The 13,704-nt window shown below is 35.2% G+C and overlaps 2 protein-coding genes across 3 annotated transcripts in view; both read right to left on the bottom strand.

Annotated features, from left to right (window-relative positions):
- Positions 1-1,309: 1,309 nt before the first annotated feature.
- On the bottom strand, positions 1,310-5,645 carry LOC132718980 (uncharacterized). The gene is made up of 7 exons (XM_060702706.1): positions 5,609-5,645; positions 4,523-4,564; positions 4,014-4,096; positions 3,338-3,412; positions 2,857-2,983; positions 2,376-2,509; positions 1,310-1,790 (listed from the first exon to the last, which is right to left on the bottom strand). The coding sequence occupies exons 1-7, from the start codon at positions 5,628-5,630 to the stop codon at positions 1,341-1,343; spliced, it is 933 nt and encodes a 310-aa protein (XP_060558689.1). The 5' UTR covers positions 5,631-5,645; the 3' UTR covers positions 1,310-1,340.
- Positions 5,646-10,105: 4,460 nt separating this feature from the next.
- Positions 10,106-13,704, bottom strand: part of LOC132718985 (uncharacterized) — a 16,420-nt gene continuing 12,821 nt past the window's right edge. For both annotated transcript variants that reach the window (XM_060702715.1, XM_060702716.1), the window contains one exon: positions 10,106-13,676. In XM_060702715.1, coding sequence (XP_060558698.1) covers positions 11,358-13,421 — 2,064 coding nt within the window. In that variant the 5' untranslated portion in view covers positions 13,422-13,676 and the 3' untranslated portion in view covers positions 10,106-11,357. The remainder of the gene's footprint in view (positions 13,677-13,704) is intronic.

Raw genomic sequence — 13,704 nt, 5'->3', positions numbered from 1 at the left:
TTTGCATGTTTTCTGATTCATTGTTCTAAATGGTATTGTATTTTAATGTGAACAGTTCAGAAGTTATTGCTGCATACTTGTGTTCCAGCAGGGGTATGCAAGAACTGCCCTGTAGACAATATATTCACACTGTGAGCGCCGAGTATATTGTTGTCATGAAAACAAATTAAAAGAACGGAATATAGGTAAGTTTCTAATAAAACAAACTTAAAGAATAGGAAAGATACAACGAAAATAAATTAAAAGGATAGAATAGGGGAAATATTCATGGCAATAAACTGATAGTAGAGCATAGGAAAGTTGTCAAAGAGTAGAATATATAAAAGTTACTAAAATATAGAATATAGGAAAGTTGCAATGAGAATAAACTAAAATGATTGAGAGTAGGAAAGTTGCAAGATAGGAAATTTTGTCACAGAATGAGGTTCGAAAGAGTTCTGAGATTAATACAAAACTAGAGAAGATAAAGAACATGAAGAAGCATTGCTTAAAAAAAAAAAAAAACTAAAGAAAAAAGTATGGAAGCATTACTATTAGCATTGCCATAAGAGTAGAATATATTAGAACAAACTATATAAAGAGTAAAATATATGAAAGTTGTCATGGCAACAAGGTATGAAAGAGTTGTCATGATACTAACGTTTAATTAAGAACAAGCTATGAATTTCAAGGAAAACTTTTGTAAAAATGAGATGTAAAGGTTTTGCCATTATATATAGTTGTTATATATATTGGTCTAAAATTAAATCTTATTTGTTTCTTAATCTTAATTTGTCAGCTTATCTCTTGCCAATAGTTAAACATCTGGAGCAAGGTCAGAAATATATAACTGTTGGAAAATAAGTGTATAGTATACAATAATCTGTTGAAATATGTACATATGACGTATCTGGAACTGGAAGTCATATATGAAAGTCCAGACATGAAAATTGATAACAATTATATTTAGGTAATAACGCTAATGTACTACAGTACTATCATTGTAAAAATAATATACACATATGCATCGTCGGGTGCCCTAAATTCGTCCCTGTCCTAGAGTCAACACCCGTTAGTAAGTACTGTGTATGTTAGAAAGTCTCAACAAACGTTCGTTAAGAAAGAAAACGGTTGATATTTTTAAAGATCAAAGTAAATTTAATGTATCTACCAAATTTCTTTAACATTGAACGCTTGGATCATTAGAAAATAGTGTGTCAAACTAAGCACTGTAAAATGCTTAGGACCACCCTTGGATACATAGTTATTTGTAGATATATTCATAGACCGAGTTTGAACTTAATAAAATGAAATATGCAAGAAAGAATCATTCAGTTTCCCGTATTTAATATATTGGACATTTAATGGCACAATAAGCTCAGAAGTTTCAATTCTAAACCTGCTAAATTACTGTAACTGGGGACATGAAGCACGTGACCGGAACTGGAAGCAAGCTGGTATAGTTGCGTAATTTCCGGTGAATCTTGTCCTGATCCAACGACAACGATAACAACATCGCGACTGACTCCATTCAATTTATGCTGCTCATTAAGAATGGCATCTCTAAGACGTACATGTGAGTTCTGATTTACGAATATTACAACTGAGTCCGAAAAGAGATTGCGGTTGCCATTTATGTGAGTAAAGGCATGGTCAGTAAGGAAATCAACAACGCGGTGAATGTCCGCTGTGTTTTTGTTGTGGTCATTGAATGTTAGCCGACCCAGGGCAGCTTTCAGTTCAGCATTTGTAAGGTGTTTATCCAGGTCCCATTTATGATCAATGTTCGTGTCGTACGTAGATAAACCCATCTGAAAATGTTTTAGGAGGAATATCAGTCAAAACGTTAAATTCAAATACTTGCAATTTTCTCAAATAGTATATATATACACATACAAAATGTCATAATTATCCACAACTGGGATAACCTTTATATCTGCTAGCAGAGAAGTCTCCTGGTACTAGTTATACAGAGTGAAAATGCAAAATTATCTTAGTTTAAATGATTAGATACAGTTTTGTATTACCGTATAACACTTGATCAATATTTGATTGAGACATCCATTGGTGCCGCTTTCGTAGAATTATAGCAAGTTTGCATATTTTAGTTACAATTTATTAACTATACTAGTAGTACTAAGACTGGGCAAACTTGTCACGCCTTCTCTTCAAACTTTTCAACCGGATTGCTTGAGCCAACTTGCTTGAAGTTGCTTCAGAGTTGGCTCCGATATTGTTGGTTGCATTTTAAGCAACAACAACACTGTAATTACGGTCATAAGGTGAATAGCAACTTCAACCCCCTAGATGACTCTTTAATAATTAAGTCAACAACACACTCATTGAATGATGGCAAATGTGTTATGAACTAATATGAAAGAGAATAGTTTCGCTACCTGATTGTTTTGAGCGCCTATGTTCATATGATCGACCATGGACTGGAGGAACTGTTTCAGAATTTGGTGGTCGGTAACGGCAGCCCCGGTAGAGTCTTCCAACATTACCTCAATATCACGATTACATGTACTCGCTGAAAATGTCACATTTCTTAAATACTATATCTCATTATGTATTAAAATGCCATTTACATCTTCTTCGTTCTTTTTTAAGAAAGAAAATTGAGTCAATAAGTTACTGAACTAAATGCACATATTTGCATACGACTTGAATGAATAATACAATTATTGATGCCTAACATATATGTCTAAAGTATGCATTGAAATAATTGTAGGCCTATTTCTAATTTTGACTATAACTGTATCAAGCAGTAATAAAACTGTTTGATAATTATATGTGATGTGAAATTATTCTTATAACCAGGGAAAGTTGACCGTATATGCCAATGCACGTGCATATATGCTGAAAATAGTGGTTTACCAGAAGGGTCCACATGACCACTGGAGGCAACACCATTACACAAGTCAGTTGTACAACATTGTACTGTTAAACTACGAGTTTGCACTGCACGTTTTCCAACAGGCAAAAGTTCCACTCCATCACACTCCTGAAATATTTTGGAGGGTATAATTTTCCAAAGTTTTTCTAGCTGTATTTCGCGTATTTTTGTAATATTTCTGTGACCCTTTATAATGAAGGAAGAATATTTACTTCACGAATCTTTCCGTTATACTTCAGTGAGTTACGGCCTCTGAACGAATCAGCAGATACTAGTGGTTCTTTATATGAGAGGAAAGGTAAGAAGCAATAGAACTTTTTTATTCTATCAATATACGGTTCACTGTAATATAGGTTATAAGCTAAATATATAGCCACAAGGGTTATTGAGCCGGGTCACCTGACCTGGCTCACTATTGTATATTTCCACTTGATTTCAATATGGGCTATTAAAGATACTTACCTCAAGATTTCCACATCTCATTTGGAACCGTTTGTGCCCGTCTGTAGATGACACCAAAGTCTGTAACAAGCATCTCTGTAAAATAATATAACAGGTAATTTCTTTTCATTTTCACGATTTACATCTCCAAATTTGAAAAATAATTAAGAAACTTGCCCATGCGCCATCTGCTACGGAATACCGTTAGGGTCATCGTGGTTATTCTTTACAATCCAGATCGCGACAATGCGACAGTGCGTTAGTGTGATGATGACAATACGACAGCGTAATGACGACAATGCGATAGTGTGATGGCGACAGTGCGATGACGACAGTACGATAATGCGATAGCGACAATGCGTTAATGCGATGACGACAGTGCGATGGCGACAATACGGTAGTGCAATAGTGCTATCGCGTTGTCGCCATCGCGTTATCGCAATGTCGCCATCGCACAATCACATTGTCGTCATCGCACTGTCGTATTGTCGTCATCTTGATATCTATCGTACTGTCGCATTGTCGCCCTCTGGATTATAAAGTGTAGCCAGGATGGCCCTAACAGTATTCTGTAATCTGCCCTTCACACTATCTTCTCCGCTTGATCAAAAACGGGTTTCTTTTTCTGGAATAATATATACTGAAGATGATCGAAAGTAAATTCTACATGTATAACATTTTTTTTTCTCATTATTACCTGGCCTTGAGGACACGTAGTTGTAGCGTTACATTTCACCTGTTGATTCACAGTGTCTCTTCCACAATCGTAGCACACCAGACCTGATATGCATTAAAATCACATGTAAATACATTTCAATCCTTGTTATGTGTATTAAAATTTTATTTTTATTGTTGTTATTGCTGTTAATCAATATAAAAAGAGTAGTACGCGTACAACTTCTACTTTAGTTTACTGGTAATTCTCCTTAGAAATAATATGATGTTTGTCTTAATGGGTTGAAGACGTGACTTATCATGAACCCTTAACTTGCAAGAACATAAAATGGTATAAGCTTTTGACACCAGTTTAGAGCCAGGTCAGCTTGCAATTCTGTTGGCTGGGTAACTTTAATTTTTCAACTTGGAATCACCATACTTGATATTGGACAGTTTCGAAAATAGGAGCTGGGCAAATTATTTTAAGAAATTCAGCAGGTTTGGTTTAGGTATCTGCAGTTCAGAATAAAGAATCAATGATGGTCTTACCGAAAACTGAATTTCGTACACACAAGAAAACCAAAAGTGTTCCTGAAAAAGAATAAGAAAGAGGCAAATACTTAGGGTGAAAATTAAACATTATCATATACTTATAGAAAATTGTGCTGCCAATATGCTTTGATATCTGAGATATTTTGTTAACTTCTTAGACTTGTTGCAATTGCTACTTTATGATGGTGTTTGAACATGTAGTATATGGATGCGCTATAAAATAACATTATTGGCAGATATGAGAAATACATAAAAATTGTACTTTAGTATAAACATTAAAGAAGTATACGAAAGAGGAAACATTGAAATATTCACCCACAGCCAACCTCCACCCACATGAAAAGGGCGAGGATTTTAAGATGTGGAAATGGGCCGATGTAATTTTTTGCTTATCCCCGTATAGCTGGGTCATTGCGGTGGTTTTGTTTTGGCACCAGAATGCCCAGATGGTGGGGCCTTTAGCGAGGACTGTCTCCTCAGACCACAAACAGAGGTTTGAAAATACTATGGTCAGAGCCCTAGATATTCCCCGGGGGAAGGTTGTTGATTTGTGCATTTTACAATTTGGAAGTTATAATACGTACGAACAATTCTTTGTAAATTGGAACATAAATATTACTGACATGGATCAATTAAGATTGAAAAACAGTAGTGCAAAGCTGTCGCTTCAGTCGGTTGAATGAAAGAGCGGGTGAGCTTTTACTTCATCTATTTTAAAGGGCAATGGAACATATATACCAAAAACAAAATCAACAAAATACCAATTTCTAAAAGTGAGCTATTAGGTGGTCAAGATGTTATATAACTTTTGACGTTATTATTCCGTCTATCATATGAAGACCTTAATTTGTATTTATATATTAAGTAGAATTATACAATAAATTAAATCAAATATTATTACTATTTTGACTAGAATAAAAAAATCTTAATATAACATTTAATAGAAACTAAATGCCTGCCAATGAACATACGAGTATGTGTAAAGTATCCTGCAATTGATAATTTAGAAACTATCTTTTATAGTGTTAACATTTTTGTTCATATTAAACCTAATTAAACAATACTTGTATTATCAAATGTTACCGATTTGTTTTGCGACTTCCATTATTGACTTCTTTTTACTATGTAAAGGTACTTGTAGAAAGATTACAATAAAGATAAGAGAAAGTAGAGCAACTATTCCCATTTTCTAACCTTCAATTTAAAGCTGTTGTTTCCAAGGCCATTGTAACACGCAGCCCTAAATTCAATGAACTCACCGAATTAAATAATGTTGAAAACGGTCATAAAATTACCTTCACCGGCCCATCTGACCCTTTTTTCTATTAAAATTTATTGAGTTTATATACAAATAAATGGCCTCGCGGACTAACGGTAATGCGATACGACCATGGTTTGTTTATATCGCTATAAAAGTAACCTGCAAGCTTCTGAGTATTGCAAAAGACGGTTAGCTCAATAAGAAGAGCGTTGGACTGTGAATCGGGCGACCCGGGTTCGATTCCCGGACCGTCCGGTTAGCTCAATTCGGCTGTGAATCGGGCGACCCGGGTTCGATTCCCCGACGGCGCAGGTCATTTTCGTTGTGATTGATCATGAAATCCTTTCTACGCACTGTACCTCTGCTCTGGTAAGTACAGAAATTTTAGTTCCTTGCGAAAGTGAAGGCAACTAGTACTGGTATACTGCTTTACAACCTGCCCATAAGCGATGCAGTGGTTAAACTGTGATCTGGTGAATTCAAAGTGGCTTACTGCCGTGATCTGGAGTGACAACAACCACCACCACTGAATATCGCAGCAACAAATCCACACTGAAATCAGTAGTAGAGGAAGGGAAAGGTGGGCTCCGGATATAATGTTTTACTTATGATACATCATTATCATTGCTATTTACAGATGACCAGATGAACTTTTCTAAATATTTCGACATATACATGATCATTTTCCTATTTGAACATACACTGTATTGAAAAAAATACAATGCTAAACAGGGCTTTCTTCATCTTAGAGCAAGCTCTTTGGTTTCAAAAGGCGAGAACATCTGGTTTGAAAAAAAATCGGCGAGCATAGCATTATTTTTATATTGCCATATGGATTAATGGCCGGCCCTTCAAAGAGTTGTTGTTGTTGTTGGGTATTAACCATTTCCCTGCAAAATGTGTTCAATACATTTGTACTGTTTTGCATTTTGAGCTGTACATTGAACAGAAGTCCAACATTTTAGCGGTATACCCTTCTTATAGCGCCAAGAAGTAAAACTTAAAACTATCAGAAATAATGTCCATAATATGGCATTTTTAAATGACTAATTGAACCAAATATTTTCTGCTATTTGATATCAAAACAATAAGCAGCATGTGCCTGTCCTACAGGGCGGGAAAAAAGCCTTAGAAGAATAAATGCGCTAATGCAATGCTAGATCCTGACATTTGCACTTTTTGGACATCATTTCAGATAGGAGCAGACAACCATGGTAGAACTACCAATAACGCTAGGAGAATTGTAACGTGATAATGGTTTGCCTTAACTTAAAACAAGCCTGTACAAAGTAAGCCTTGGCAAGCCAGTCTGATAACATACGTGCAGTCTGACCAAACACACTACGGTTGTCTTCTAAATTATAACTTTTGATAGTTTAATGAAGCACATAAAAGGATAATGGACCGTTCGGAATTCAAAATGAGACGAAGTCTATCACATGCATATGAAGGTTGAACAACGTAGTCCATTGATCATCGAGATGAGATCTCATTAAGGCTTGAACATAAAGGCAAAAATACTTTTTATTCTTTATTTTTGCGTTCCAAACGAAAAATATAAAAATAAAAAAAAAACATTCACATGAAAATGGTAAAAATAACAAGACATATCGCTCAAGGTAATGTATTCTCACCGAACCTGTAAATTGTTTATGTTTACCAATGCACATCGGCCAATAATTAAAATGCTATGGTGACCTTGACCTAGTGACCTCAACCTAAGGTAAGAGGACCACCAAGGTTATGTTGCTATCAACAGGTTAAGTTCCTATTAAATATGAAAGAAATGGGTCAATAAATAAAAGTTGTATAAGCTCAATTGTGAAAATCTATATCTAGAATCGGTGACCTTGACCTTAGCGGACAAAATTACACCCGCATCCAAGGTTATTAAAATCGGTATCATTGACCCTAGCGGCCAAATTACACCCAAAACCAAGGTATCAACCTACCAATAATGGAAGCTGTCGGTAAATATATCTATATCTGGCATAAGGAAACTGTTAAGAAGCGCAAAGTATCTGCGGAACCATGTTAGGAAAAGGCGAAGGTTTCAAACTTATTTCCGGGAAGGCATAAAACAACGCTTTAGCAACATTTACAAATTTGAGCATTTACGACAGACAACAAAGCAAGGAAAGGTGGAAATCCACGCAATCTAATGTGTCTCTCTAGGGTTTTCATTTACCGTTCTAACCCCTAGAACATGTCAAGATATTAGAAATAACAAGTCAATTATACAGTACAAAATCAGTATTACATAAGTTTTTTTTTACAAATGCAGTAAATATTACAAAAACGTAATAATCATAACTAAATAATCATTAGTGAACGAACACATCAATTATAAACATACAAAAATAAATAAGGAATATTCATTACATAAAGATCATTGTCATTGCTACTAGAATTCATTCATTCATTCATTCATATTTATTTTTGTAAATGAATGGAATAAAATGGTGAAGCAAATCGGATTTCAAAAGTACATAAGTAACGCTAACGTAGCATTGAAAGCAATATCTTAGAAATAACATAAAAATGACTACAGTTCTTCTTGATGCAATGAATCTTGAAATCAAATAGCCAAATTAATTTTTATGTCATCATAAACAACTTTATTCATACTTTCGGAATTATTCTATTCCACTGCTTTAATAACAATGGTATAAACATTCTAATCTTTATTTTAAATTGTGAAGTTTAACCTTCAGCCTAGTGGCGCCGACTGAATGTTCACGCGCGAGCAGTGCAGACGAAGATCAGCAAGAACATCCGTGCCGTCTGATCTTGGTCTAAACTGTTCGCTATTCAGTCAGTACGTACCGGTATTTTGAAGTTTTTCAAAACATTGATGAATTGATTTATTTTTATTGAAAGATGGACAAGTCCATTTATGACATCAAGTTAGGTAAGGTTAGAAGTCAAATCTAGCTAGAGAATCTATGTAGTAATTTTTCTGCACTGGACAATACCCAGTGTCCTAGACATGTGTGGTGACTTAGTGTGCAATGCATGTTTTGTTTCGACTAGCTTATCACGGACACAAAATGTTGATAAATGCGATGATAAAACTGTAATTTCAGTAACTGGTATGTAAAACCCGTTAAATGGAATGATAATCCAACAATTTGAACAACTAACATATAAATTCAATAACTCGTATGTAAATCCAATAACATATAAATTCAATAACTTATACATGTATGTCAATTCAATTAACTAACATATAAATTCCATAACTGGTATGCAAATTCGGCAAATGTACATCTAACAAGCAAATTCGTTGAATTTATATCCCCCGCCGAGTACTGGTTATTATTAATTCAACAACTGAAGACATAAGGCTTTATTTATATATTAATCATGGCATAAACTGTAATATTCTTTGAACTTGAAGCCTTGTACCTTCAAACAAGAAGAATTTTTAAGTTTTCACTATATACATATAAGGAAAATCTATGACCCCCTGGAGTGGGGCCAATTTTGACCCCAGGGCTAAAATTTGAACAATTTTGGTAGAGGACCTATAGGTTATATCATATACCAAATATCAAAGCTCTAGGCCTTGTACTTTCAGACAAGATTTTTTAATTTTGCATTTTTGAAACTCCTTTTCTGGCCCTGTGACCTACTTATGCAACAGACCGGAACCATTTGATCAACTTTGGCAGGGGACCACCCTAGGATCATTCCTGTAAAGTTTGGTTGCTGTGTGTCAAATACTTTTTGAGTTACATGCGACACAAGTTGAAAATTGCAAAATTTTACTAAGTCAAGGGCAATAACTCTAAAAATACTAAAAATATCCAGACGAAAATACCCAGGTGCACAACTACACATACTGATCAACATTCCTGTAAAGTATCATGACTCTAGGTCAAATACTTTTTGAGTTACATGCGACACAAGTTGAAAATTACAAAATTTTACTAAGTCAAGGGCAATAACTCTAAAAATACTAAAAATATCCAGACGAAAATACCCAGGTGCACAACTACACATACTGATCAACATTCCTGTAAAGTTTCATGACTCTAGGTCAAATACTTTTTGAGTTACATGCGACACAAGTTGAAAATTACAAAATTTTACTAAGTCAAGGGCAATAACTCTTTAGATATTAAAAATATCCAGACGAAAATACCCAGGTGCACAACTTCACATGCTGATCAACATTCCCATAAAGTTTCGTCGAATTCCAGCCATTAGTTGCAGAGAACTACTCCGGAAACGAAATTCGGACGGACGGATGGACGGACGGATGGACAACGCCATAACTATATCCCCCTCCCGATTCCATCGGCGGGAGATAATAATAAACTTTTGTAAACTATTGAAATAATACCATTTGAAAATAAGTCACTAACCTACGCCATTTTCATAATTTTTTGGGAAATTTACAACACTACATATATGAGTATAGAACAGATAATATTGAGGTACATTAGTTCTACTATTGCAAACACGCTGTGCAGATTAAATGCTATAGAGTGTAAGGATCTTTCACCGGCTGCCGGTACAGACCGGAATATCTAGCTCGAGGGTAACTGTTTACGGCGCTACTGAGGCTCTGTCGAGTTTCCGCTAAACAGTTACCCGACAGCTAGATAGGTTTTACTAGTACCGGAGTAAACAGTTGATAATCCTGTCTGACATGCAAGAAATTAAATTGTATAACCAGAGATATAGATAATCTATGTTTCTGGTATAACAGGAAAAATAAATTAAGATATAACAAATACTAAATAGACATTAATAGATACAAATGTAAAATTAAAATAAAGACAAGTTATCGGCAGACTAATATGCACACATAGGGCATTGCTTGAATACTCAAATATAAACTTTTAAATTGCACTTGTCATAAATAAAGCTCAAATACCAAAAAACAATTTTAAAAAGACCTTCAAATAATTATTAAATTAGGGCACCAAATGCTCTGTATACAAAAACAACATAAAAAGCACATGTACATTTTTTGTGTATATAAGTTAACAATTTCTATATATACATGTAGGTTTTGATAATATCAGATCATTATAATTCATTTGATACTAGTATGACATCACCTAGTGACATCATAAGTTAACAAAATTTGCTCATACAAGTAAAACCGAACTTTCCTTGGTTTGATTTTAAATGTAACAGTTTTGTGGCGACTTAAAACCCTCGAGTTTTTATTTGGCGACCTGAACGCAAAACAAACGGCGAATGAAGACCAGGTCTCTTTTCTGTGTATAGTTTCTGGCATAAGCGGACACCTTTACATAGCCACCATCTTTACATAGTGAGGTAGATAACAAGTTAATTTACCTTTTTCACTTGTGATTCAAACTTAAAAACCGTTCCCTGCATAACGGATACAACCTGTGTTTACAAATACATATAAAATGTACAATAAATATCACCTGCTTTTTGTCAAACGATGATTATAAATCACCAAAACACACTAATCCACAAAATATGGAGTATCATTTATTGGAAAGTTCAAAAGTGGTTTTGGAGTACATATAATGTACCGTTTTCTTCTAGTGTCCTGAGTTTGTGTTATATTTCGACCCATGTTACTTAAAGGTCTAAGTTAGTGACGTCATTACATAAACAATACTGTCTCAAAGTTGTATCAGTTAGGCAATGTGATTGGTTCCCGTACTTATTGGCCCTCACTGGTTCCCCTATTACCGTCATTTTGTTATGGATGCCGTCGGCGGCGCGCTTTTGATAATCTATCATCACATCTATAAGGCCATTGTTTGGTTTTGTATACAACATCAAAACATACCGACCGCTATAATCAGTTTCTGTGTTACCTAGCAACCGTTTAAAGAACCCTGGTTCCCTTTCAATATGGTCGTTGTCTCTATCACCTTCAGCCGTATACATTACTTTAGCGTCTGTTACATTGAGCAGCGTTAATTCCCGGCATACATCTTTATGTTTATCTAGCACAAAATTCAAATGCTGCACTGCAAATTTAGCTAAACTCACAACTAAAGGATTTGAAACGCTGACAGTATTAGAATCAAAACATGTACAATACTGAGGAGGTATTCCCGCGTCTGCGCATGTGCGGTCTTTTGGAATTTTCGAAAGTAAACTTCGGCCGGTTCTCCAGGTGTTAACAGTTTCTAATTTTTGATCAGAAAATTTGCCCTCTATAACATCCACCATGGTTTGATGGATATCAAAAGGAGAAATAAGTTTGTCTGTATTGTACTCTAAGTTCTTTTGTAACCATGGATATTTTGACTTCAACACTTCCGGTATGTAGACCATAAGAAAAGGCATATTGTTCTCAATTCTGCCAATATAGGTCGTACTTGCCCCACCTAACCTAAACCCATGGTCACTTCCCACAATAACAATTGACCTTTCAAGATGACCATTCGCTTTCATCCACTGAAGTAACTCCAACAGAGGCTGGTCACCACGACCTAAGGAAATGAAATCCTCGTGGCCTACTTGATTGTTCCAGAGGAAAGAAAATTTCAATCGTTTCGTGTATTTCGCTATATACCTTTTAAGATAATCTAATTGTAACAAGTAATGATTTTTATTTCCATAACACCACCAAGTTGATTTTCCGAGAGGTTCAATAATCACTGGTTTATGAGTGTGCATTGCCAAACCAAAAGGCCTAAAATAATAATCCACAGGGGCCTTATTGAAACCAGATTGTAAAAAGTTCATTGTAGATATATCCGGGCGATCTTCAGAAAAGAATGTCACATAGTTTCCTTTTGTTTGTTCTTTCCATATGAAGGGCATTTTATCCAAATAAGCTTTGAGGATATTTTCTACCCTATATTTATAGTGTTCCACGCCCGTTAACATTGGAATAACATTTGGAAAGGAATTCAGTCCAACTTTCATATAACCACGAAAATCGAAAGCACCTAATGTTTCCTTCATATATTTGTATGATTTCGGAAGTTTTCTAAGCGCGTGTGATCTGGAGGCGGAGTCTAATCCGAAAAACAGTACACTTAGTTTATCATCCGTCTCATACCCGATGTTCTTCAGCCGGGTGTTAGAATCGTTTGTCATTACATTGAAATGAATAAAGTCGTACACAGTTTCAGAGTCTGTATTACGGCATAAAACACGAAATACTCGGTTGTTGATAAAGATTGGAGGCACAAAGGGGATTTCGTCGTCTTGTTTGATTTCTTGATCTCCATCAATACGGTGAATAGGCATGTACACACATTTCAATGACGTCAGTGAATATTGCAAAATGGCGGATTTATTTAATTGCAAAATTCCTTTCTCATCAACGTAAAGTAATGAAAATTTTGTCGGTGCACATTGAATTGGTGGTGGGGTTTTAAGGTATTGGCTCAGCGTTTTATCCCATGGGTCTAATTCATGAAGTTTGCATGGTTGTCCTTGCGTTCTCCCTGAGAAATGAAAACTTATGTAAGGGTCATATAAATACACTAGTAATGGGACAAATAAAAGGAGAGCTAACAAAATATATTTTCGTCTTGTACCCCTAACTAAAATCAGCCTTTTACAATTGGATGCATGCTCTTCTGTTGTCATTTTAAAACTCTGAAACATTATTTTTTCTGCTGAACCCACTTTATACCTTTTTATCCAAGTCGTTGAAATAAGTTTTATATTTTGCATATATATGGACGAATAATTAAACAGTCATCTCATATTTTAACCCGTGCATATTGTGTTTAATGTTTATTGTCTCGAATTTGCTGGCTGTCTATGTCGCATGCACTTTTGTAATTCGTTTCTTGTGGCCCAAACCTGGGACCTCACAGTCCAAACCAAAGTGTCTTCCTCGTTCTTAAGGAGTTCCAACGTAAATGATAGGCAATCTGTGACATAAGATGGCGACACTTACAACCAATGATGTCTTTTCAATTAAACCTGAAATAATAAAGTGAAAATGGCTAAA

The sequence above is a fragment of the Ruditapes philippinarum genome, unplaced genomic scaffold (assembly GCF_026571515.1).
Source record: "Ruditapes philippinarum isolate M1 unplaced genomic scaffold, ASM2657151v2 ctg1578_1_1_1_1, whole genome shotgun sequence".
NCBI classification, from domain to species: domain Eukaryota; kingdom Metazoa; phylum Mollusca; class Bivalvia; order Venerida; family Veneridae; genus Ruditapes; species Ruditapes philippinarum.
This window is presented reverse-complemented; position numbering and strand designations above follow the sequence as displayed.

Excerpts from the sequence above, each read along its gene's own strand:
- LOC132718980 (XM_060702706.1), bottom strand. The coding sequence starts at position 5,630 with ATGGAAGTCGCAAAACAAATCG. Across the intron at positions 2,984-3,337 it reads TGAGATGTGGAAATCTTGAG|GAGTGTGATGGAGTGGAACT; the intron begins GTAAGTATCTTT and ends AAAATATTTCAG. Across the intron at positions 1,791-2,375 it reads TAGGCGCTCAAAACAATCAG|ATGGGTTTATCTACGTACGA; the intron begins GTAGCGAAACTA and ends AAACATTTTCAG.